The following is a 26054-nucleotide window of genomic DNA, read 5'->3' as shown; positions in this document are numbered from 1 at the left end:
AATAAATAAATAAAGAAATATATATATATATATATAGTAAAGAAAGAAAGAAGAATAACCATGGGCAAGACGAATGCGTCCATAAATTAATGGATGGATTTACACATTTTTGTCGAATAAGCTTTTCCAGAACCTTTATCCTTTTCTTTTCCTTTTCTTTTTTTTTTTTTTTTTTTTTTTTTCTTAGAGGGAAAAGTAGGAAGATATTTTTCTCTCTTTTTGCGGACTTTTTTATTTTACGAATCGTTTTTTTTTTTTTGGGTACTTTTTCTCATAGAAGAATTCGAGTTATCTTGGAAAAATTCCAATGCCTTTTTTTTTCTTTTTCTTTTTCTTCTTCCTCTTCCTCTTCCTCTTCCTTTTCCTCTTATTCTTATTCCTTTATCGGACGATGTTTGCTTAAATCTCATAATCAGATGAAAAACATCGGTGGTGGTGTTCGACAAATTTTCGTTTTTAGAAGTTTCGCAAGAAGGTTTAAGAAAAAGAAGAAGGAGAAAGAGAAAAAGAAAAAAAATCTAAAATATAATTCAAATAGACATTTGCAGTTTGGTTTGGGGTAAAGAACATGGAGTAGGAACTTTGATGAATAATTTGATTTCCTAGTGAATATTCATTAATATGCAAATAAGGATAGATAGCTAACGAAGAAGCTCACGTTCCTGGGTGCTTTGAAAACGTTTCAGGCTGAGGAGGAAGGTGCATAGGAGGACTATATGGGAAAGAGTAGGGGATGGTGGGTAGATAGTAGGGGGATGAGTTAGTTTTACGTATGCCAGGAAATGTGGATCCTCTCGTGAGAAGTAGTAGTTGCTTAGACGAAAAGGGTTGAAAATTTATCCGGGTTAGTATCTACTACTACTATAGTAGTTCTGTGTATCATCGAAAAGTTTGCCCTACCGAAGGTTAGTAGGCTCAGTCAAAGGGTTAGGCTCGTTCAACATTTACCTTGACGAATAAACCGCAGATAACGTTTGCACGTTTGTTCAATTGAACTTTGATAAGACTAGTTATTCTTTTTTCTTTCTAACTTTTTTTTACTAGAGCTTTGATTTTGTTTTGTTTTTTTTTTGTTGATTTTGAAAATAAAAAAATTAAAAAGTGTATTATATATATATATATATATGTGAATGAATTTATTATTATCTATAGTTTAATATTATCCTACAATCATAATATCATTTTGTATATTTAATTTTTTTTTAAGTAAAATAAAATTTGCGCCTGTAGATATGCAACACTTCATACAACGTCGTTAAGGTAGTTTTCTACAATAATTTATCGTCAAATTTTTTTTTATATTTCTTTAAATGTTTCAATCATTAGTACGATATGCAATAATGTGTGTGTACATTGTTTATTAATATTAAATGAAAATATTATTGAATTTTATCAACGATGTATGAAGTGTAATCTATACTCAGGGGAACGATGAAAGGGTCATTTAAATATTAAATGTAATTTTAAGTCGAATATTCTTTTAAATGATTCAATACGATTAGAGTATTTAATATATATATATATATATATATATATATATATATATATATATATATATATATATATATATATTTTTTTTTTTATGTTTAGTCTTTTTTGTTTATTTTTTTTTTTTTTGTGAATTTCATATTTTATATCAAAAGATGATGATAAATCTTTCAAGTAAAGACGTGTATGCTTCGAAAGCACGTGTACGTCTTTTCTGAACGCAGTTATCTGCAAAGTTCCGGAATTGCATTGTCTCCAGTATTCTCCATTTCAGTCGTCGTCCATTTTTCTGTCTTCCTATCTAGGGCTTACATATAATCCAAAAGCTCTCTCTCTCTCTCTCTCTCTCTTTCTCTCTTTCTCTCTTTCTGATCCGTTAGAATTCATAGAGATTCCCTTCTTTACGATACCCTGCCAGTTTGTACGATCTTTCCTTTTTTCTTTTTCTTTTTTTTTATCTTACATTAAGCGTTGAGCGTGTCGTAAAATAAAATAAAAAAAAAAACATCTCGTATTTTCAATCACCAGAGTCGAATTAATTATAAAAAAGTGAAATAATATTTCGGATTAAAATAGGTACGAAAAAAAAAAAAGAAAGAACAAAATAGAATGATAAAATGTATGAGAAGAAGAAGAACATTTTTTTTAATAATAAGTATCGTGTAAATCTAATTTATTCGAATATTCTTTTTCTCGTTAATCTTATTCCCCCCAACACATTGATTTAAAATAATTAAATTTAAACGCAGTACTTCGATCTCTCTCGTGAAATTTTATATCTTAAAAATAATATAATTATAATATAAAATGTAATTTATATATATATTAAGATATCAATTGATATAAGTTGTATGAAGTGTTGCATATCAACAGGCGCATTAATTTTGTTTCTTATTTAATTACGACAGAATTAAATATAGTAAATATTATAATCATTGTATAATAATAAATTCATTCATATATATATATATGTATTAAATATAAATATGATATTGATTGGTTAGAAAATACCAAAATAGGAAATGTTTCGAATCGCGTAATGCGAGTGAAATTTCGTAAACGAGAACATGCCATTCCGCTATGATTTAAAATAGACGAGAAACGGTTACTGTTGGGATATAGACAGAAAAGGGATTGATAGTGGAGTAATAAAGACAAAGAGACAAACATTACAGAGACATACATACAGACAGATAGACAGAGATAGAGATAGAAATATAGATAGAAGTTATGTAACCGCAACTGCATTTGTGGATTTCAGGGCCGATCGCGTTCGTAAAATTCCACAACTTGTGCATATACCTACATATACCTTGGGGAATTCAAATCGAGCTTTTCTACTGACGATAATAATAATAATAATAATAACCATTTTCTCGAAAAAGGAGGAGGGGAGGGGAGAATCATAAAGATTACGACGTGGGTAGTAAAGGAAAATGATCGTTGTGTTAGTATCACGTAACAAATAACAATTCTGTTAGATTTTGCAATGAGTTAAAAAGCAAAATGGTCAAAAATGAATACGTTGAAGGTGTATGAATTATTTTTATACTTTGACAATGTAACAACAGTGTCCAAATTATTTTTTAAGATGTTTTAGATGAATAGAATTTTTTTTTTTTATATAGAAGGAATATAACAAGAAATTTAGAGAAATAAAATTAGTTTGATTATATTATTAATATTAATTAAATTATTATAATATTTAAAATTAATTTTAAATTAATATTAATTAGATATAATTTAAATTGAAATTTAAAATTAATTTTTTAAACGGTATAATAATTTAACTATTATTAATAAACGATTCATTATTTCGAATGCATAATTTTTTTTTTATAAATAACCAAATTGATTATAATCACTAATGAATTGTATTCTTATATTATTTCTCAAATAAAAATCAAGTAAAATAAATTTGTTTTAATTTGTTAATAATAAACAATCTAATAAAATTAAACAACTGAGACAATTTTCAATGCAATTTTTCGACTATTACTATTACAAAACTAAGTTGATAATGTATAAGTGCACATTAGTTTACTTTACACGTTTATTATTTTCCCATTTTTCGACAAAGTATTAGGTTCAAAACTATGAAACTGACGTTTTTTGTTCAATCTGTGTTTTTGAATTGTTTATTAATTGTAAAAATAAAGATTTTGTTTTGTTTAAAAAGGCATATACGATTTGTCCAACCGTTGACAACAAGTCGTAATGGAAATAATTTCAATTGAATATAATAAAAGATAATGTGAAAAATTGCGCTTTTTTCGTTTTTTATTTTCATTCAACGCCCATTTCATAGTTTCCAACTTAATATAAAGCTTACCCGGGCCAAAATGTCATATTCTACGTAGTTTCGTAATATCGTGCTACACAACATAGTCGTTGTTATCGCGACGAAACGTGCGTTACCCCCCCTTAGTAGTCTCCCCCCCCCTTAGAGTCGCCTTACTCACCTCTTTTGCCCTTTTTACCTTTACCTAACACACACACACACACAGTTTCTCTATCTCTTTCTCATTTCTAGTAGGAAAAGTGGAAGAGTTATAAACTCGTAAGGGACGATAAGAGCGTGCCAAAGAATTTTTTAAGAATTTTTCTTCTCTTCCTTTCTCAAACCGTTCCCCCCATTCTTTCTCTTTTCTAGTCCATTTACTCGTTTGTCATTGTTTTGAGAAAATAGAAAGAAACATTGTAGAATAATATAATATTATTTATTTATTTTAATATATATTAATTACGTGTGTGTCACGTGTGTTGTTTGTTCGCAATGGACTTCTAAACTACTGAACCGATTTGAATAAAATTTTGCACACTGTGTGCAGTTTCATCCAACTTGAAAGATAGGATAGTTAATCTATGTCAATTTATAATCGCAATATTATTTGTTTATTAATAAAGAGTCATAATTATCTCTGTTAATATGAATGAATATTATTTAATATTATTTATTTATTTATTTATTTATTGTGTTTTTTTTTCTATAGGAATAAAAATAAATCAAACGTTTCTATAGTAAAATAAACGAAGAAAAAGTGGGAGTTGGATGGGGTGGATGGTGGGAGTCGGATTTTAAGGTATTTGAGAATGTGATGTATGGGAAAAAGGGGAGTATGGAGAAAAAAGATGAATGATGGTGAGAGTTGTTAAAGGGTTTGTGTATAGATGGACCAAAAAAAGAAAAAAAAAGAAGAAGAGAAATATGATTCCTCCTCGTAACGATACTCAACTCGTTCAAGAGAATTCTCTCTCGTAATACTTGGAAAAAAAAAAAAAATAAAAAAAATAAAAAAAAAAAAAAAAAAAGAGAAAAATCGTTCGTTCGGTCGCTAGAGTTTCGTTAACTTTTCGTACAATTCCAAATGGAATTCAAGCTTCAAACGGAATCATTGCGATGTACTGTGCTGTAACACGTGCAAAAGGTTGCCCTCATGCGTTGTCCTTGAGGGGTGAGATAGATACGCATAAACGAGAAAGGGGTTGAGGAAAAACGAATAGATCAAAGGGAGAAGAGAATTTTTCTCCTGTGGATTTTTGTGAGACCGGAAATTAGACGAGGAAATAAACGAATGTTACAAAAACGAAGACGGATATATAAACGTAATATAAAAAAATAAAAAAAATAGAAGAACCAGAATTTGAAAAGAAACGAAAAAAAAAAAATGATAATAAAAAATAAAATTATGATATGCCATATATTTATTTTATATTTTTTTATTATATTATATTATATTATTTATTATATTTTATTTTTTTTTTTAATGATAGGACGAAAATATAACAATATCCCCATCTATCATGTTTTATTATATTTTTAATTTTATTTTTATAAACAATTGTAGTTTCTTTTAGTACTCGACAAGAAGTTTAATGAAAAATAGTTTTATTATTATTATTATTATTATTTCTTTTTTTATATTATTTTTATTTCAATTATCTCGTTAAAAAGATTGAATATTACATCGTTGCATCGTCATGTTCTTATAAGAAAGTTTACTATAACAATTTTTTTGTTCTTCTTTTTAAAATTTTATTTCCTTGTTATTTCTTCTTCAGGTTTAAAACGTAAATCGATATTCCAAGTTTGAAATAAAGTTGTAACGAATGCCAATAATAGGAATTCAACGAGCAAGAGAAGCACGTTTACCCTATTGGACGACGACGTACTACCAGTTTTTTTTTTCTTTTCTTCTTCTTTTTTTTTAATTTTTCTTTTCATCGATATTTCATCGAGTTATGAAGCCTCGAAGTCACACCGTGTGTAACAGCCTGCCTGCCTGCTTGCTTGCTTGCTTCACTAACTTTTAACCGTGGTTGTAACTGTAATTGGGAACTGTAACTGTGTTATATAGAAACCATATTGTTATATAGAACGTGTTACATTTTACGTGTAATAATATATATAAGAATATACTAACTGTATAATACGAAATATAACATGTAACAGTTATGTGTTGTTGTTAAATATATACACTGGTGTTGTAACATTGCTAAACTTTAAGATGTCATATTATTTGATGATAAACTTTAGATAACAAAGTTGAATTTTGTATAGAACTTTATAAGTTCAAGTCTTCAAATATTAATTTGAATAATAGTCAACGTGTCACGTACTTATATGTAATTGTTTAGTTGTAACGTGTAACGTGTAACATTTCCAAACTTTGAGCTATGTCATATCTAAAAAAAAAAAAAAACAATAATTTAATAAATAAAATAAAGAAACAAATGTTCAATTGAAAAAGAAAAAAAAAGCAGAAAAATAAAGAAAAATATTGGAGTATATTCAGAAAGATGAGGACACCCGTTATATATCTTCGAAGGCGAGACTAGGAAGCCCTCTTTTAACTTTTCGATTAATATTCCAACCGAGCTTCGTTTTCCTTCCTTCACAATTCATTTCCCCTTACACCCCCAAACCCAACCCCTACCAATCTCACCACCATCACCACCACCACCACCACCACCCCCTTTTATTCCACAACCACTAGCAACCATTCGCCGTCACTTTCTTTTGCAGTATCCTCGTACTTTCTCACGATTCACATAAATCTTCGTAGTTTTAATTGCGTCCGACCGAAGGTGGTCTACTTAAATAATTCAAACGCTCGACCTTCTTCTTCCTTTCTTCCTTTCTTTTATTATTTTTTTTTTCTTTTTCTTTTTCTTCATCTTCTTCCTATTTCATTTTTCTTTTTTTTATATATATTTCTATCTTTCTTTTTTTATCTTATTTCAATTCAATCATCGTCGAACCAACGAACCAACCAAGCAACGAAAGATGAAAGCTCGAGCTTATCCCAAGGATTTAATAAAATGCATAAAAATGAAGGATGATTTCGAAATAATATCTTTGAATGAATTAGTGAATTATAAACAGAAGATATTTATATTTATCTCTTTCATTTTTTTTTTGTTAATACTTTAATGGCAGCTTATGCAACATGCATGCGTGTTGTGATGGTACCGCGAAGTTTGGTTGTTGGGCCAGTATTAAACCTTTCTGTGTAATAATTTATGAATGTAAACAAATTTAAATATTGCCATTGGCTTCCTATTTCATCCCTATATCTTTAATTTTTTTGAATAATTATCATTTTAAGTTTAATATGATCGGTTTGACTGCGTTGACGTGCGAACATTAAAGTGTTAACGTCAAAGTCGGTAAGGAAGATCTCTGTAAATGTTCACACATTTCGAAATATGGGGGTTGTTTTTTTTTTTTTTTTTACTTTAATATGACAGGGATGTTACTTTTTTTCTTATGGGAGGGTAGGGGGGTAGGTAGGGGAAAGTATTTAAAACTACTCACGATGTTCATCTCTTGTTCGTGTATTTCCTTGTAAACCTCGACGATCCTCATTAGGGCAAATCCTGTAACAAGAAAATTAAATAACAAATTATAATTTGTTAGTTGTAAATCGATGTAATATATTACGTATCAAAAAATTCACCAAACACACACACACACACACACACACATTGATACACACGTATTCAGAAAAAGATCAATGGTTGTTGTTGGTTGTATTATTGTTGATGTTAGTGGTAGGATGAGTTGAGTTGAGGGGTGGGGGGAGGGAATGGGGGGTGGTTACGAAGGGTGAAAGGCGGAAGAAAAGAAGTATAAGAGGAAAGGGGAAAAAGGGAGGTTTCACGTAGCACAGAGAAAACTTTCGTTTTGAATAATTCAAACCCATGGGCTTGGGTTGTACGATACTTTAATCTAGGTTGAAGTGAGATAGAAAATGTTGGATAGCAAAATAGTGAAAGAAAAAGAGAGAGAGAGAGACACACACACACACACACACACACACATATACATATATATATATAGAAAGTGATAAACATTATAGTGGTCGCAAGTACTTTTCGAACGACTTTCCTTTCCACTCACAAAGCTCTTGCGAGCTTTTCCTATCGTTCAGTGACAAAAAACAAACGGACGCGTTCGATCGTGAAGCTTTCAAGAAGAAGAAAGTAGAAAAAGTAGTCGAATCTGTGATTTTCATGAAACACGTGCGTACGAATTTGAGAAAAACTTTAAAGGGAACCTCCTACTAATCCCCCCCACCCCCACCCCTATTCCCACATTATCAAACTTTTGCTAGAAATTTTTATTTTTGTTTTGTTTGTTATCTTTTCTTTTTTGTTATTCCTCTTTTTCACGTTTCCTTCCTGTTTTGATTCTCTTCCCATTTTAGGTAGGAATCTATTTATTATTATTATTATTATTTTTATTATTATTAATTTTATGAATGAGGGGTTTTATCATAAAAACATTCAACTTCCTTCCTGTTTGATTCTCTTTCCATTTAAAGTAGGAATCTATTATTATTATTATTATTATTATTATTATTTTTCTTATTATTATTAATTTTATGAATGAGTTGTATCATAAAAATATTGAACGATATGTAACAAACATCTTGTTTAAATTAAACAATGTTAAAAATATTTTTTGACAATAGTTCCTTTCAAATGTATAATTTAATTGATATTAATATTGTTTTTTTTTTTTAAATAAATAAATTATCTTTTGTTTATTTAAATTATACACTTTTATTATGTGAAATTAATTGCTTTTTTTTTTTATATTGGAAACAAAAAATAAAATACTAATATAAAATGATTAAAGATAAAATAATAATAAATAATAATAAAAATTTGATATTAATATTTGCAATCTTATTTTTAATATTTGATTAAATATTAATTAAGTAATATTATGAATTAATATATTAATAATTAATTAACTAGTATTATTTTAAACATTTTATTAAATACCAAAGTATATTCCTATGTTCCAAATATTTTGAACGAACTCTTTGATTGTATTAGAAATATAATAATATTTGATTATTTAAAATATTATTTGGAAATTAGAATATATTTTTGTAAATACACGGTTTCTATAAAATGTCAAAAAGGGATTTACTTTGATGATTGTACTTTGTGTACGCACAAAACTCAAATAACACATAAAATGTAATAACACGTTTGAGACACGACTATGTGTGAGTTTTGAAAGACCAAGATCCATGATAATTTAACTTTTCTCTCTCTCACACTCTTCGCAAACATATCTTTTGACCCTTCGAGCTTGACAGATAAGTTACGAGGGCTTCCTTGTACTATATGGGGTTTCTCGATGGACATGGTCGATCCCTTGACACACGTGAAGCCCCATATGAATTATGTGACTGAAAGTATCAGACGAGTTTTTAATTATCTTCGACGTGTCTGAACATTCTCATTTCTATGGTATCCATATATTGTGTAATATATCATTTTGTTTTTCAAAATTTCAATATTTTTAATAATTATAAACAAAATAATTAATAAATAAAAAAAATAAATCAATCAATCAATGAAGATATTAAAATGAGATATTAAAATGAGATGTATTTTGTTTTCTTTTTTTTTTTTTTTATTTGTCAAATTAAATAATTAATATAAAATTACAATTAAGAAAAGAACTCAAACTTTGTAAATATTATCATAATTATAATAATAAAGAGTAATAAGTTTTATTTAAGAATTTTATTATAAAAAAAAACAAAAAATAACTAGGTCAATTTTTATTTAATTTTTTTTTTACTTTTAAAATTAGATAATTAGGATGAAGTTATAATTACGAAAAGAACTTGCATTTTTCGAATATAATAATAATAATAATAATAATAATAATAATTATAATAATAAAGAGTAATAAGTTTTATTTAAGAATTTTATTATAAAAAAAAAAATAACTAGGTCAATTTTTATTTAATTTTTTTTTTACTTTTAAAATTAGATAATTAGCATAAAGTTATAATTAAGAAAAGAACTTGCATCTTTCGAATATTATAATAATATTTTATTATTAGTTATAATAAAGTAATAAGTTTTACTTAAGAATTTTATTACGAAAAAAAAATAAAAAAATAAAAAAAGAATTAAATTACTTGAGATATTACAACTATTTTCTTTCTCTCTCTTTCTATCTTTTCCTGTTTCATTTTTATTTTATTTTATTTTATTTTAAATTAAAGAATTAGCATAGATAACAATGAAAGGAAAGATAACGACGAGAACGTAAAAGTTGAACTTTTTAAATGATATAATAATAATAATAATAATAATAATAATAATAATAATAAGAATAATAATAATAATAATAATAATAATAATAATAAAGTTATTTTTTACTGTCCGACCTACTTTAGCTCGTATTCATAAAAATATTCTAGGATCATTAATTAACGGGGTAAAATATGAAAAGTAACTGTATCTCTTTACGAACAAATTGTGCCAGATATACTGTATATATAAAGTCTCTCGTTAAATGGGAAGTAATTTTTTCTTTTTTTTTTTAAAATTTTATTTTATATTGATGAAAGAGAAAAGAATAAAAGTGAAAGATTAAAAGTGTAGAATAAAGTTGGATAGATAGATAGATAGATAGATAGATACATAAATAGATATATAAATAGATAGATAAACAGATAGAATTTATTTGTATTTTTAATTTTATTTTATTTTAATTTGTATTTGTATTTTTTTATATTATTTTATTTTGTATTTTTTATTTTATTTTAATTTGTATTTATATTTTTATTTTTTTAATTTAATTTTGTAGTTTTGATCTTTTATTTAATTTTATCCTTAATGTGCATTTTTAATTTAATTTAATTTAATTTAATTTAATTTAATTTTTAATTTTATTTTAATTTTATTTAATGTAATATTATTGTTTTAATTTTATTTTCTTTTATTTTTATTTTTATTTAATTTAGTTTTATTTTAATTTTAATTTTATTTTAATTTCAATTGTATATTATTTTTATATTAATTTAATTTAATTTAATTTAATATTAGTTTTTTTTTTTTTAATTTTATTCTATCTAATTTTTATTTTATTTTATTTAATAGAAATTTTATAGAATATAAAATAAAACACAAAAATAAATTTGATAAATTTCTATCTACTTTCTGTGATAGTATTTATCTAATTCTATGAGATACGAAGTAATAAATTAAATATATTTAACAATGTTAACCCTGATAAATCCTATCTAAGATAATTTTTGGTTGTCGATGTGATGTTTTTGGTATGTTGGTGGTTTGATGGTTAACTTCAATAGTACCTTTACTCATGGATTTTCCTTTTCAAGTTTCTGTTAGGAAGGGTTGGTTGGTTAGGTGAGTCGGTTGGTGGATGTCTGGTTAGATGTCTGCCAAAATTTGAACAATTCGAGAGGAAACATGGTGTGAATTTTCTCTTATCTCATCATACTGTTTCTCTGTCTGTCTCCTTCATTCTATCTTTGTCATTCCCTGTACTTTCTTGTAAGTGGTGTGAGTAAGAAGGGAAGGAAGTATATTCACCATGAAAGTATAGTTATGACAGGTGTTGAAACCACAAGAGGGTTTGGCAAAGGGGAAGGTGAGAAGGAGGAAGTAAAAGAGGATATTCGAGTAAATAATAGAGAAGGAGAATGAAACGTAGGGAAAGCAAAAATGAATATGTGTGTGTATGTGTGTAAGAGAGAGAGAGAGAGAGAGAAAGAGAGAGAGTAGTATACTTTGCACAGAAGGTATACTCAGGTTCAACAATATCGTAATCCTTAGGTATAGGTAAGCTTCAGTCGACGTATCATGTTGATACCTTTCCTTAGTATACCTGCATCTCGTAAATATGTATATGCATATATCTACTACTTATATATATATATAAATATATATATGTGTTTGTGGATATACAGGATGTTTCAGGAGAAATAGAAAAGATTTAATATTTCCTAAAGTGAAGTATTTTATGTGTGTGTGTGTGTGTGTAAGTATGCGTGTATTGTATTAGAAATTGGATTAAGATTGAAATCGTTTTCTTTTCTTTTTTTTTTTTTTTGTTAATATTACATTCAATTGGTTTATTCACAAGACGTGTATTTTTTAAAGTTAGTTATATCAATGTTAATGCAATATTTTTTTTCTATATTATTTTCTTTTTTTTTAAACAAATATATTATTTCTTATTATATCTGTCAATATATAATTTTGATTTATATATATATTTTATAATTTAGTTGTAGAAAAAAAATTAAAAATAAATAAACAATAAATAAGAAATAAACAAAAAAATTGAAAGTAGGTAGAACGAACCCTTTTCCATCAACAAAAAACAAAAATATTCAACGTAATATTAAAATGTAACAATAATAAAAATAATAAATATACCACCAACCAAAAAAATATTAGGAAAACAACAACCAAAAAAAAAAATATTAAAAGTAGGTAGATAAAACTCCTTCCCATAAAAAAAAAAAAAAACAAATTAAAAAAACAACAACAATCAAATAGTAAACGAAGAGATATATTTTCATGTACAATGGAAACACTTTCACCATAGATCCTCAAATCGACTCAATTTCGCATAATCTCAAATCCCCACCCCCAGCCTACCCCTAACGTTACCCTCAACCCTTAACCCACCATCGAAAGAAGCAATTACGTTTATGTCAGTGTACGGCAGATAAATTGTTGTGGTTAACACGAAACGTGTAGAGACGATTTTCCACAACCAAATGAAAGAGAAACAGAGAGAGAGAGAGAGAGAGAGTGAATGTGTGAGAGAGAAAGAGATAGAGATAGTTGTCAGTAGAGTGTGGATGTACACGTGTATGTTACGTCCATCCGATGTACAAGTTTATCGGTAGAAAGGGGGGAGGAGAAGGTATTGAGGAAGGGTGAGGGTGTTGTAAAGTGAGAAAGAGATAGGGGGTGTAACGCTTAGGGGGCTTTAGAACCCCTCGATGTGCGGCTTCGGTGCGGGATCGAGTTAATGCTCGATTCCAGGGGTTTAACGCGTACCGTAAACACCAATGGCGGATGATATCTATGGCTAGCCAAAGATTCGTCACAAAACAATACCATACACCACATACATACACCCCTCTCTCTCTCTCTCTCTCTCTTTCGATAATCGTTTTCACCTATTCTCTTTTTTACTATCCTAATTTTGTATCTGTAATTTTTGTATTTGTTTTCTTTTTTTTTTTAATTATTTAATTTTCTATTTTTCACTTTCTTTTGTTATTTAATTATTTTGTTTTTTTTTTTTTATATAAATGTGTAGTTTTATTTTTATTAGTTGTAAGTGACACCTGATAGGTGACAACACGGTGTTATTTCGTTGTGGTTGTAAGTCACGTAAGAGGTGACATGTTAACTTTATAATTTGAAAATAATGAAATATTCAATTATTTATTATATTATATTATATATTAAATTATTGTATTAGAACGAAACTGTGTTATGGGATCCCATGGTTGTAAAAGGATTGCCTATACTCATTTATTCAACTATCTTGAATGTAAAACAATGCTTTACTATAAATTATATAATTTATTATAATTATTATGATAATCATAATAGAAATATAAATAATATAGAAATAAATAGAAATAGAAATATAATAATCATAATAGAATGCAAACTTGTAATTTATAATTTACTATATTTTTTGTTTTGTTTTATTATTATTTGCCTTTTAACGTTACAAGAAATTATTACAAATAATTACAAATCAAAATAAATTAAATAAATTCATTAAGAATAAAATTAGATGAAAAAGGAAGAAAAAAAAATGCTATTTAAAATAAAATAAAAAAGGAAATGATCTAAATAAAATAAATAGATAAAAAGAAAAAGGGTCGAGTTTCTTCCTATCGTAATCTCAGGAGTCTGAAAGTTCCCACAGGAGAAAAAAGAAGGAAGAAAAAAAAGAAGAAAAAAAAAACTAGGAGGACTAGGAGGATGAGTGAACGGATGTCCTGTTTCAGGATGAACGTCGATGGCATTGCAACGTTACGCTGACTGTCCCCAAGCATTCAACGGGACTGTCGTCCTTTTTATAGCTTTCAACTATCTCTCTCTTTCTCTTTCTCTTTTTCTTTTTCTTTCATTCTCTTCATTCCGTCGTGCTTTCAGCACATTTTAAAGTTTCCTTGAGCAATTTTTCGGTCAGCCAAGTCACGTACGTCATCGTGGCTGGCCAACAGTACCGTTTCGTCTTTTATGACTCACCTTGGGACCACATTCTGACTTATAAGAAGAATTTATTATCGGTTTAACGGTACAGGACACGTTCTTCTATTTATAATATTACTATACATATATAATATATAATTTTATTGAAGTAAAAACTTCATTAGAATGGGAGTATTACTATACTTAGTATACTAGTATTATACTAAGTAATATTTATCTGGTTTGTTTCTTTTTTTCTGAGTGTAGACAATTACTTTTTCTTTCAAAATAATTGAATAAATTTATTCTTATCATCTCTCTTTTATTTACTCGTTATTTGCTTGCACTAATAATGCATGCAGCGTAACGAGCTAACGCTATGAGAAGCCCAGATTGACGTCAGGTGCGACGTTAGGATGTTGTCCACAGCTTCGATTTCATGACTAGTATACTAAGTACTAGTCATACTAGTATACTAAGTACTAAGTATAGTATACTAGTCATACCAGTATACTAAGTACAAACTCTAGTACACTAATATACTAAGTAGTACTAGTACTACTAAGTATACTAAGTACTAGTGAACGAGACTCGTTTACGAGTATGTGTTCTCCATGTGTGTTCTCTCGCATAATAAACGTTTCGTGTTTAAATGTTAAAATTTAAATGAATGTTTAATTTTTTTCTTTTTTTTTTTTAATTAATGCAAAATAACTAAAATTTATCGGAAAGTTAAACAATAAATATTCCATATCATCGTTTTATTTTCATATCATACATTTGATGGAAAATGTTTCTATCCATTCGTGAAATTAGGTCAACGTACATACGTAGGTTAAACATATAAAGTTGTTTTCATATTCACCTTCAATGTTAATATTAAATAAACATTTATCGTGTTTTATATGTTTATTATACATTATCGTCTTAACACGTGTAAACGATTTGATTACAAACACACACTCGCGACGAGTATATTTTTACGATGCCAAGAATGAAAAACAATTTTGACGAGAATGTGTAACCATTTGATGTTTTTTCTTTTCCTTTTTCCAACATTCGTAGGTAAAATGCTTTCCTTTCTATTATCTACTATCTACAATCCTATTGCCTTTTTTTTTCTTTCTTTCTTTTGTGTTTGTGTTAGCGTTCGAGATGAGAGATGAATAAACAAGCCATGCGTTAGTTTAGCGTCTCTCGCGGAATATTTTTTTTAATAATCGTGCGGAATATTACGTGAATTGTTTTTAGAATTAAAGAAATAAAAAAAAAAAGATAAGAAAAATATTTAAAAAAAAAAAAGCAAATTTATGAAATTAAACTTAAATAAATATTTTTTTTTTCATTGAATTTTTATTTAAACGTTAACAAAACAAGATGTTCCTATTTATTTATTTTTTGTTTTTTGTTTTTTGTTTTCTCTACGTTGAAACAAATAATTTGAAATGCATATTGATTAAAAAGTTTCTACGTTAAAGCCCTGTGAGTTGGCCAGGGTTTTAGAAAACCACCACTACTACCACCTCTACCACCCCCTCTTGCGTTGGTTGGCTCTCAGTAGCGTTAAAGTTTCACCTAGGGTAGTTTTTTCAACCCCTTTTCCTCCCTACCTCCGACAAGTTGTTTCATCGTGGATCGTTTAACGATCGAGGAACAGTTAAACGATCCACGAGAATCGAGCGTGTGATGTTTTTAAATCCTATGTCCTTTGTTCTTTAACTTGCTAATGTATTATTCCACTAACGAATTTAATGGAAGAAAAAATAGAATAAAATAAAATAAAAAAAACGAAAAATTAAATAAACCTAGGGGAGGAGTATTATTTGCAAAGAGGGTATATATAGTGTGTGTTATGATTTTCAAATGTGTTAGTAATTAAGTCAACAAATATACTAATGAGGAAACAAATACAACATATGATAAAACAAACAAATAGACAAAAAAAAAATACATTTTTCAATTTATACGATTAATAATTTTTGAGAAGATATTGTATATAAAGATAATAAAAATTGTGTGATCACAAACATTAATAATAATATAACAAAATAATAATGATTAATTATTAATTAAATTACTTTTACATACAAACCATACTACCCTCATATATATTTTATTATTATTATTATTATTATTAATTGGCATTAGGAACGCGAAAGTTCATTGCCACACTATATCTATATTTATAATAATTTATAAATAAATTATAAATATATTATAAACGAACGTAAAAAAATAAAAAGGAAAATAATTCTAAAAAAATTACTAGCATACTAGTAATACTAGTTTTATATTCTATTTTTTTTTTATATACTATTAATATATTACTTTATTTTATTTTTATATGTATTTATATATTTTATAATAATCTCAATTAAATAATAAATATATTATAAACGAACGTAAAAAAAAAAATAAAAAAAATAAAAGGAAAATAATTCTAAAAAAAAATACTAGCATACTAGTAATACTAGTTTTATATTTTATTTTTTTTATATATTATTAATATATTATTTTATTTTATTTTATTTATATATATATATATATATATATATATATATATATATATATATATATATATATATATATATATATATTTTATAATAATCTTAATTTAATACCCCTTCCCCCTCCCTCACATACACACACACACACATAGATATATTATAATAATCCACCTTACAAATCCAGTATTTAAAGATGTTCTTTTAAGAATGTTCGTAATGAAACAATTCAAACAACCCCTTTACTTTTCAATCCCTTACCCCCCTCCCCCTTCTTAATTTCTCAGCCTATCATAGTTGTATCCTAGTTGTATTTCTCCGTCGAATGGCGAAATCGAAAACAAACTCTGTTTACACAGGGTGTTTCAATATTGGGCCCCGGTAGGTTCCAATCTAAAATTCCGTTCTCTACCGGGTTGATACGAAATTGTCCATTCCGTTTGACTTGTCCTCATAGGTGGGGGGGGGGTAGTAGTTGCTATCACCCAATACCACCTAACCCTTTTTGTCAATGTATCATCATCCTTCTCCATTTATTTCTTATTAGACATATATCATGAAACAGGGAGTTTCTTTCTTCACTACTTCCAACTTTGGGTTTTTTTTTTTTAACCTCAAATCGACTAGAAAATATTTTTCTCATTTCTCTTGTTTCATCCCTCATCCTTTATTTCACCCCTTCAGGATGGTTTCTTTTTCTAGTTGATAGAATTTAAGTATAATTAATTAATCATAGAATTTGTCAATTTCATTTGAAGTTAAAACTTATTGCGGGTTTGCGAAGGAAATTGGTTGGAATTGGTTTAGGATTATTTTTGTTTGTTAATAATTATTTGTAATTTGTTACAAATTACATTTTAAAATGTAATTGTAATTGATTTCAAATTGTGATTTGTTATTATATTAAGTTTTTTTTTTTATTAAAATTGTAATTTTATTATAATACAATTGTAATTTATTAAAAATTGTATCTTATTATAATAATATTTTATTTATTACAATTGTAATTTATTACAAAAATTACATTTTAAAATACAATTATAGTTTATTACATATTGTAATTTATTACAAATTACAAATTACAAATTACAAATTACAATTAATACCAACAATAATTTGTAATCTATTACAAATAATTTAATTTTGTAATTATTCATTTAATATTATTTAATTTTTGATTATTTATTAAATTTGATTAAATATTTAATTATTTATTAATATATATAATCTAATCCTAGTTAAATATATCTATATATATTAAAATATCTATTTATAATCTATATAGATATCTAATAATTAAAAAATAAATAATACATATTATTATAATTATATTAATTAATAATAATATCTAATCTATCCAATAAATTAGGATTTAACATTGTTCTTAATTAACTTGTTACTACATTTAAAGATAAAATTTATTGTTGGTGACATTTAAACATAACAAGTTTAAATATAGAAGAAAATATTGAGAATTGTCACGACTAACTACGATAAATTAATGTTTTTTTTTTTTCCATATTTTATTATACTTTTATTCTATTTTACAATAAAGTATATATAAAAACTGTTTTGTGTGTTCTTTTATCTTCAAATATATAAATAATTTGATTTTTCTATAAGTGAGATATATAAAAGATATAAAAGATACAAATTGTGTATTTTTGTTTTATGATATTTTTGTTTCTCTCACTACCACCCTCCCCCCCATCTCATTTCTCCCATCATCACCATCACCACTACCATCATCGGCATTTTGACTATTTAAACGTCGACAAATCGACGTTAAATTCAATGTGTGTTGTATGCCAGTATTTTTTATCGAATTATTTTCTTTTTTTTTTTTTTTTAACGTTCGTTCGTTCTCGTTCGAGAGGATGGGATAAAATAGCACATGAAAAAAAAAACAAAAATGAAAAAAAGAAAAAAAGAAAAAAAATAAAAAAAAGAAAGAATGAGAGAGAGGAAGGGTGGAAAAAATGTGAAATTTTATATTCCGTCGATATTAATACATGTAAAGTGAAATGAATCCCGAAGCTCGTAACTACTACTCGTCCTTTTTTTCCTTTTTTTTTTTTTTCCTTTTTTTTTTTTTTTTACAGAACGTACTCATTTTCAACGAGAGAGAAAAACCAATTCACCGAGGATAAAAATATTTCTAAATACATATATGTCATGTGTGAGTGTGTGTAACCGAGTTTGAAGGAATAAAAAAGGAATGAAAAAAAAAAAAAGAAAAAATGAATAAAAAAAAGAAAAAAGAAAAACATAGAAACCTACTTGGTATCTTTAATTCGTAGAGAAAAATGAATTGCGGTTTGATTAAACTGATCCCAGAATGTTGAATTAAAAAAAAAAAAATTAAATAAAGAAGACAAAGAATAAAAAAAAAAAAAAAAAGAGAAAAAAAACTGTAGCAATATAGAAATATGTGTTTTTGTCAAAAAGAAATCTAAATTAACGAGAATTTTGTGGTATACATTTTTTTTAATCTCTTTTGACACATATTACACAGATATATATATATATATATGTACACACTCACACGTAACGAATAAACAAAAATAAAAAATAAAAACAACGAGTTCAGTTATGGGAGTATGTACGAACAAAAATAAATTCAGTTGTCCCATGCAATATTTGTTGTTTTTTTTTTTTTATCTCGAAAGTAAATTTTTATTTATTTTTTATTTTTTTTTTTTATGTGTTATTGTTTATTTCTTTTTTTTTTGTCACGTGTCGATAAATACGTGTACACATTTTACATACATACTTACACACATTTTACATACATACTTGCACACTTTTTACATACATACTTGCACACATTTTACATACATACGTGCACACATTTTACATACATACTTGCACACACTTTACATACATACGTGCACACATTTTACATACATACGTGCACACACTTTACATACATACTTGCACACATTTTACATACATACTTGCACACATTTTACATACATACGTGCACACACTTTACATACATACTTGCACACATTTTACATACATACATTCACACATTTTACATACATACATTCACACATTTTACATAAATACATACGTGCATATATTATTTTATTTTTTTTTTGTTTTTGTTTTTAAGAATCAAAAAAGAAGATTTAAATTTAATTTGTTTTATTGTTAAGTAATAATAATTAATTTTTAATCGTAATGATGAATGTATACAGGTATATGTAGTAATAAGAGTTTATGTTTTAACATGAGAAATATACATGTGTATTATTAGTAAGATAAGAGGACAAATCTAAGAAGTTGGCACACGACTTATTGTTAGAGACGTGCTTAAGAGGATTACTAATTAATCTCGAAAGCAACTGTCTCTTGGTTCACGTTCCTTCACGTCGAAATTAATTATAGTTCTCCTAAACATTAACTTAATCTCTTGTGTCCCATCTTCATCTCTTCCTCGAACTAATAGTTTTGTCATAGTATTCGTGAGTATCGAAAGATTTCTAATCGTATTGTAAATATCGATTTCTTTTTTTTTATTACAATATTAATTAGAAAATAAAAAGAATACAATAAATTAGAACGATCATATTTGACATTAATAAAAATATAATATTATTAATATATATAATTATTTTTTTTTATAAAATTTAGAATACACATACACACACACACACACACACATTTACGTATGTACACACATTTTTATACGTTTTTTTTATATTTATCTCTTATTTTGATACCGTGGGAGAATGCAACAACCATTGATACAAACCAGGTGGTTAGTTTCGAATTAATTGTTGTCATCAAACTGTTATTGTTAATTATCTCAATGAATAATATATATATATATATATAATTATTATTAAAACGTAGGATCATGAAATTGAACTAAAAATCGTATATAAAAATTGGGGTAGTTATTCTCAAACATTTCAATCTTAATTTATCCATTGAAATATTTTTATCAGTTTTTGAATAATCCCAATCAAAATTATAAATTAATTCTAATACCTTTTTTTTGAAAAATCTTATTTAAAAAAAAAATAATAATAATAATAATAATAATATAAAAAGATAAGTAAGTTTAAAAAATTAATTATTTAATTACATTAAAATTAAATCCTATTAATTATATTCAAAAAAATTATATTAAAATTAATTATTAATTCAATCTCCAATAAAAAAAAAAAAAACAATTCAATACACAATTATTAATAATCCCTAAGAAAGTAAACAATTCTATTCAAAAAGAAAAGAAAGAAAAAAAAGAAGAAAACAATTTGAAATAATTTAAAAAAAAAAAAAAAAAAAAAACTTAAGTGTGTCTATGTATATGTTGTATGAATAAATAAAAAAAAATATGGAAGAAAAACTTGTTTCACTTTAGTATTAAAATGTGAAAAGAACACAAATTTTCTACTCAACTCAATACTTAGTAAACTATTCAAATACTTTCTACAAAAAGAAAAAAAAAAAAAAGAAAAAAGCAAAAAAAGAAGCTTACTCTTCAAAAGTTAATTTTATGTTAGTCGACATCCACTCGCATTTTCTGCACAATTTTTCAAGTACCCTACGTTTACATAAATCTATATACATATACCTATATACATATACGCGTGTATATGTTTACGTATTTGTGTATACGTGGGGTAGAAAACATCGTTAAAAAGTCAAATTATTAGTCGTCGTAAACTTTTGATTCCGTTTATATGGGGGGGTATACCGTTCAGATAATATACTTTTTTTTTTGTTCATTTAGGGTTTACTTTTTTCCCTCCTCTCAACCAAACCCCCATCCCCCACCCTTTCTAAGTAGTTCCGTTTACATTTTAAATAAAACGTCTTCGATTATCGCCCTCCTCCTCCTCCTCCTCCTCCTTCTCCTTCTCCTCTTCTCTGCCCAACGTTCAGTGTTGATTTAAACGAAGAACCAAAGTGCAGTTTATTCATTAATTAAACTTTTCTCGACAGCCATTTAGTATTTACATGCTACTCAAACTTCGAATCACCCCTTTTTCCATTAGTTTCATTCGGATGTTCTTTCTCTTACTTATATTTCTCCTTTTCATTACTACCCCTTCCCTCCCCTCCCCTCCTCTCCCCCCACACCCTTCTTCTACCACTACTTCTGCTTTTACTTCTTCGTTAGACTGTTGTATATTTTTATTTTCTAATTTATTTCATAACAAATTGCAAATTACTGGTGTACACATTAGTTCGATCATATTTATTCGTAATACACAATGAAATAAAAATTTTGTTTAAAAAAAATATCACGTGTGTTAGAAGTGAAACCTTCTTAAAACCTTCCCTTCGAGAGAATGAGACGACTACAAAATATCTGGTGTAGGATAAATTGTATTCTCTTCTTATTTAGTATCGTGGCCGTTTCATCGTCTCCCACCGCTCCGTTACATAGCCGCCTAGCGTTCCGTTACATAGCCGCCTACTGCTCTGTTACATTTTTTCAAATCACACCCATTCAAATCAAATTTTCTTATAATTCGTTCAATTTCATAATTGTCACGCTTCAATCAAGTTCACGTTAACACAAGTTAAACATGCCAATATATACATATACATATATACATATACATGGGAATAATTAGTAAGGACAGTTTGATCTAGTAATTGATTCCTACCCCTAACCCAAGGGTTGTATGTTCCAACTTGGTTCATCCCCGAGTTCAGTAAAGGAAGATGAGGGAGTAGCACCAACCAAGCAAGCCTAGGTATCCCTATTTCCTGAAAAGGCTTTTCTATGAGTAATAAAAAGAGAAAGGGAGATAGTAGAGGGTTGGGGTAGGGTGTAGGATAGTAAAGAGGGTTAGAAAAGGGAAAGAGAAGTATGATAGGACGCGCCGGACGCGCAAAAGTTGAGTTTCCAAGGAAAGGAAAATAGGAGAGATGAGGGGATAGTTTTCCGCATCTGTGCCCACGACGCGATCTCGGCAGAAGTGCCGAGGGGTTGGAGGAGGAGGAGGAGGAGGAGGACGAAGAGGGTATCTACCCCTCGGTGCTAACCGAGTGAGATTCAAACCCCACCAATTCCAACCCGTTAGATTCACTCATCCCCACTGTTCCCCGTTTGCCAAGCTCTTCCTACATTCAACCTAACTCGACTGAACCTAACCACCCCCAACCTACTCCACCCCCTTTTAGTGTTTGTGTGTCTCTCTCATTTTCGTCCCTCGTTCAGTCATTCACTCATTCTCTCTTTTCAAAGCACCTACTCCACCCTTCTTCCCTCTTTCTATTCCTGAACGAACAGAAATACTCGTACTGAGGTAGGGCTAGGGGGTTAAGGGGGTAAGGGGTTGAGGGTAGAAGGAAGAACTGGTTGAAACAACAATCGTGCGAGTTATCGCCGGCGGGTAGCCGGTCTACTTCCCGCATCACCGAACAAGAAGGGTAAGACAAACAGTTTTCAGCCAGCTCGACCGTCTCGAACTAATTAACGTGGGATTTTAACATCCAGCTAGAGGAATAGAGAGTAAGGGAGAGAGAGAGAGGAATGGGAGAGGAGAGGGACTCGATTCATCGGATAAAAGCCGATCCCGTGCTAACCGACAGATTAGAAACACGTGATGCTAGATTATTCTCTTACCTTTCTTTTTATTTTTGTTTGTTTGTTTATTTGTTTGTTTGCCTATGATTTTTTTTTTTTTTTAGTTTGTTATAGTAAAGGATTAGATATATGATTGTTGTCTCTTTAGTGTTAGTGAAATAATTGGGTTATTGTTATATTATTAATGATATAATATTTGGTTGTTTGTTCAGGTGATATAAATTTGTTAATATTTGGTTAATATTTGTATATAATAAATAATTAAATAATATTATATTAGATTGAAATTAAAAATGCACGAATATACATAAATTTCAGAAAAAGAAATTGAACAAAATGAAATCAAATGAGATTCGTTTAAGTTAGTAATTGAAAAACTGTAAGTAAAAAAGCCATGAAAAATGCTGATGATGGAAGAAATGCTATTATATTACGAAGTAGAATAAAAGAAGGTTTTTAAATTTAGCAATCTTATAATGAAAAGAAGATTCTTCCTACAGTGATTAAAATAATAACAATAATTAGTAGAACGATTAAGATATCATAATAATGATGCGATGATAGTAACACAGATTGTAAACTAGGAAACGTAACAGCTGGATATTTTGCAACTAACTAAAACAAAAACAAAAATAAAAAAGAACAAAAAACAGAATAGAAGTAACATGAATTCTAAATGACACGAAAATTGGCATAAACTCGTTGTCAGTTGATTCACTTTCACAAAAAAAAAAAAAAAAAAAGAAAAAACAACAACCAACATCTAAATGAGACAAGTTGTCCGTTCATTTTCAATCCGAAATAGTTACTCGTCTGATTATAAGTAAGTGAGTGAGTGAGTGAATGAGTATGAGTGAGTTTATTCGAGCAAGTAAAAAAAAGGGACGAGAGGAAACATTTCATTACGTAAAATTGCATCCTCCATCGTGTTTCGTCGGCGACTACTGACTGACTTGACTGCCACATTGAAGAAACGAACTAAGAAAAAGAAAGAAAACTATTCTTGAAAGACATGAGAAAAACAAAGATAAAGAAAGACAGACAGACAGACAGACAGACAGATATAAAGAAAAACTAAAGACTATAGTGTACTATAGTGTAACAAAAAAAAAAAGGAAAAAAAAAACTTGGAAGACTTGTAAAGGGAACACGCCAAGCCGTAGAAATTGCACCGCATCGTATTGCATCGTAGTTGGGGAGGGGGTGGAAAGGGTGGAAGGTGTGGGAATGCAAGCGAAGCTAAAGCCTTTCTCGAATGAGAGAAATGTAGATAAAGATAAAGAAAGATAAGATAGAGAAAAGGAAAGAGGATAGACAATAAAATGGTGGTAGTGGTGGGTGTGGGAGGGTGTTGGGGGTGTAGAATAGGCAACACTAGGGAGCTCGCTTATCCTTGTCTTCTTCTTCTTATTCTTATTCTTCTCTTTTTCTCATCGTATTGGTACATTTGAAATGGAAATGTACTCTAAGATTCCAAGTACAAGTACTAAGGCACCTAGAAAAGACTCCTTTACCCTTTACCTCTCATTCCATCCCTCGTCCTTCTTCTTCTTTTTTTCATTCAACACCATCAACTCTTAACATTCTTACCACTACTATAGTTTTCTTCACACTTATTGTTGGTTCTTATTACATTATTTTATATTAATATTAACAAACACGTATATATACGTCGATAGACCACTCTGGTAATTTTTATCAAACGTATATATGCGTTCATAGTATTCAAAGAGTTAAAATCAGCAATGACTTAGTTGTCAACCCAACATTTCTCTTATGTTTTCTTTTCCTTTGATTTTTATGATCAATTTTTTTTTTTTATGGGGGGTCAAGTTTTTATTTCTCTTCCCCATAGTTTGTTTTTCTTCTAATCTTGTTTTTATTTGGATTGAATTTCTCGGTTGTTTTCTATTATTTTTCTAGGATTTATTATTCGAATGTTTTCATAGTGTTCCTTTCGTTTTCTTCCTTTTTATTCTTTTTTTTTTTTTTTTTTTTTTATTGAACATTTTGCATGTAACAAAAGAAACCATAAAATCAACCACAAGTATCTTGAATTTATTATTCCAATGTTTTCAATGGTGTATTCGTTTCTTTCTCCTTTTTTTATCTAACATTTTGTAACAAAAGCAACCATAAAATCAATCCACAACCCACCCCCAAGTATTTTGAGAATATCAGACGTACAACTATTTGGCAAACTGTCAAAAGAAAAAAGGGAAGGAAATAGAAAAAGGGTGGGTGAATAATTCTATCTTTGTTCAATCCTTTTCTCATATATATATATAAACATAAAAGCGTTTCCTTTTGAAATCAACATACCCCTCATATACCCCTCACCCCCAACTAACATGCATACAGAGAAAAAAATGCTGGTTGAACGACAGGGAAATACATTTGTGATAAAAAGGATAAGAAATATAAAAAAAAAAAAAAAAAATGAAAAAAAATAAAAGAAAAAGGGAAGACTAGAAAATGTATCGAATTTTTGTATCTGTAAAATTCCATTGCTTTAAAATACACTGCGTATCTATCGATTGTGTGTCCCTTTCTTTACTTCAATTCCTTTTTTTCTTTGTCTTTTTATTCCCTTTTTCTTTGCTACGAGCTATCCTTTTTCTTTTTATTTATTTATTTTTTTTTTAAGTATCCACAACGTCTCTCGTTTCCGTTTCCCTTCTCTTTCTTTATTTCTCATCGTTCAAATACTTGGTTAAGTGTAAATTGGCAATGAGAAAGAATTGAAACGCCTCCACTCTAGAAAACCTTTTTTTCTTTCTTCTTTTTTTATCCTCGTTTCTCGGGATTCATCTCCTTAGTCAAATATTTATTCAAGGTTTTTCAAAGATGAACGAAGGAATGAAGAAAGGAAGGAAGGAAGGAAGAAAGGGATGATAGGAACGAATGATCGGTGTGTCCCCTTTGCTTTGATACTTTTATATACATTACTTTTTGTAATGTAATATTAATTTCATACAAGTATAATAATC

The 26054-nt window shown here is 27.9% G+C and overlaps 1 protein-coding gene across 1 annotated transcript in view; it reads right to left on the bottom strand.

The window, feature by feature from the left end:
- Positions 1-26054, bottom strand: part of IRSp53 (Insulin receptor substrate 53 kDa) — a 184469-nt gene that overhangs the window by 20019 nt on the left and 138396 nt on the right. Inside the window, exon 5 of the mRNA XM_089179159.1 lies at positions 7307-7368. Coding sequence (XP_089035285.1) covers positions 7307-7368 — 62 coding nt within the window. The remainder of the gene's footprint in view (positions 1-7306; positions 7369-26054) is intronic.

The sequence above is a fragment of the Polistes dominula genome, unplaced genomic scaffold (genome assembly GCF_049000335.1).
Source record: "Polistes dominula isolate Pdom_NZ unplaced genomic scaffold, Pdom_raw_medaka contig_37, whole genome shotgun sequence".
Classification (NCBI taxonomy): domain Eukaryota; kingdom Metazoa; phylum Arthropoda; class Insecta; order Hymenoptera; family Vespidae; genus Polistes; species Polistes dominula.
This window is presented reverse-complemented; position numbering and strand designations above follow the sequence as displayed.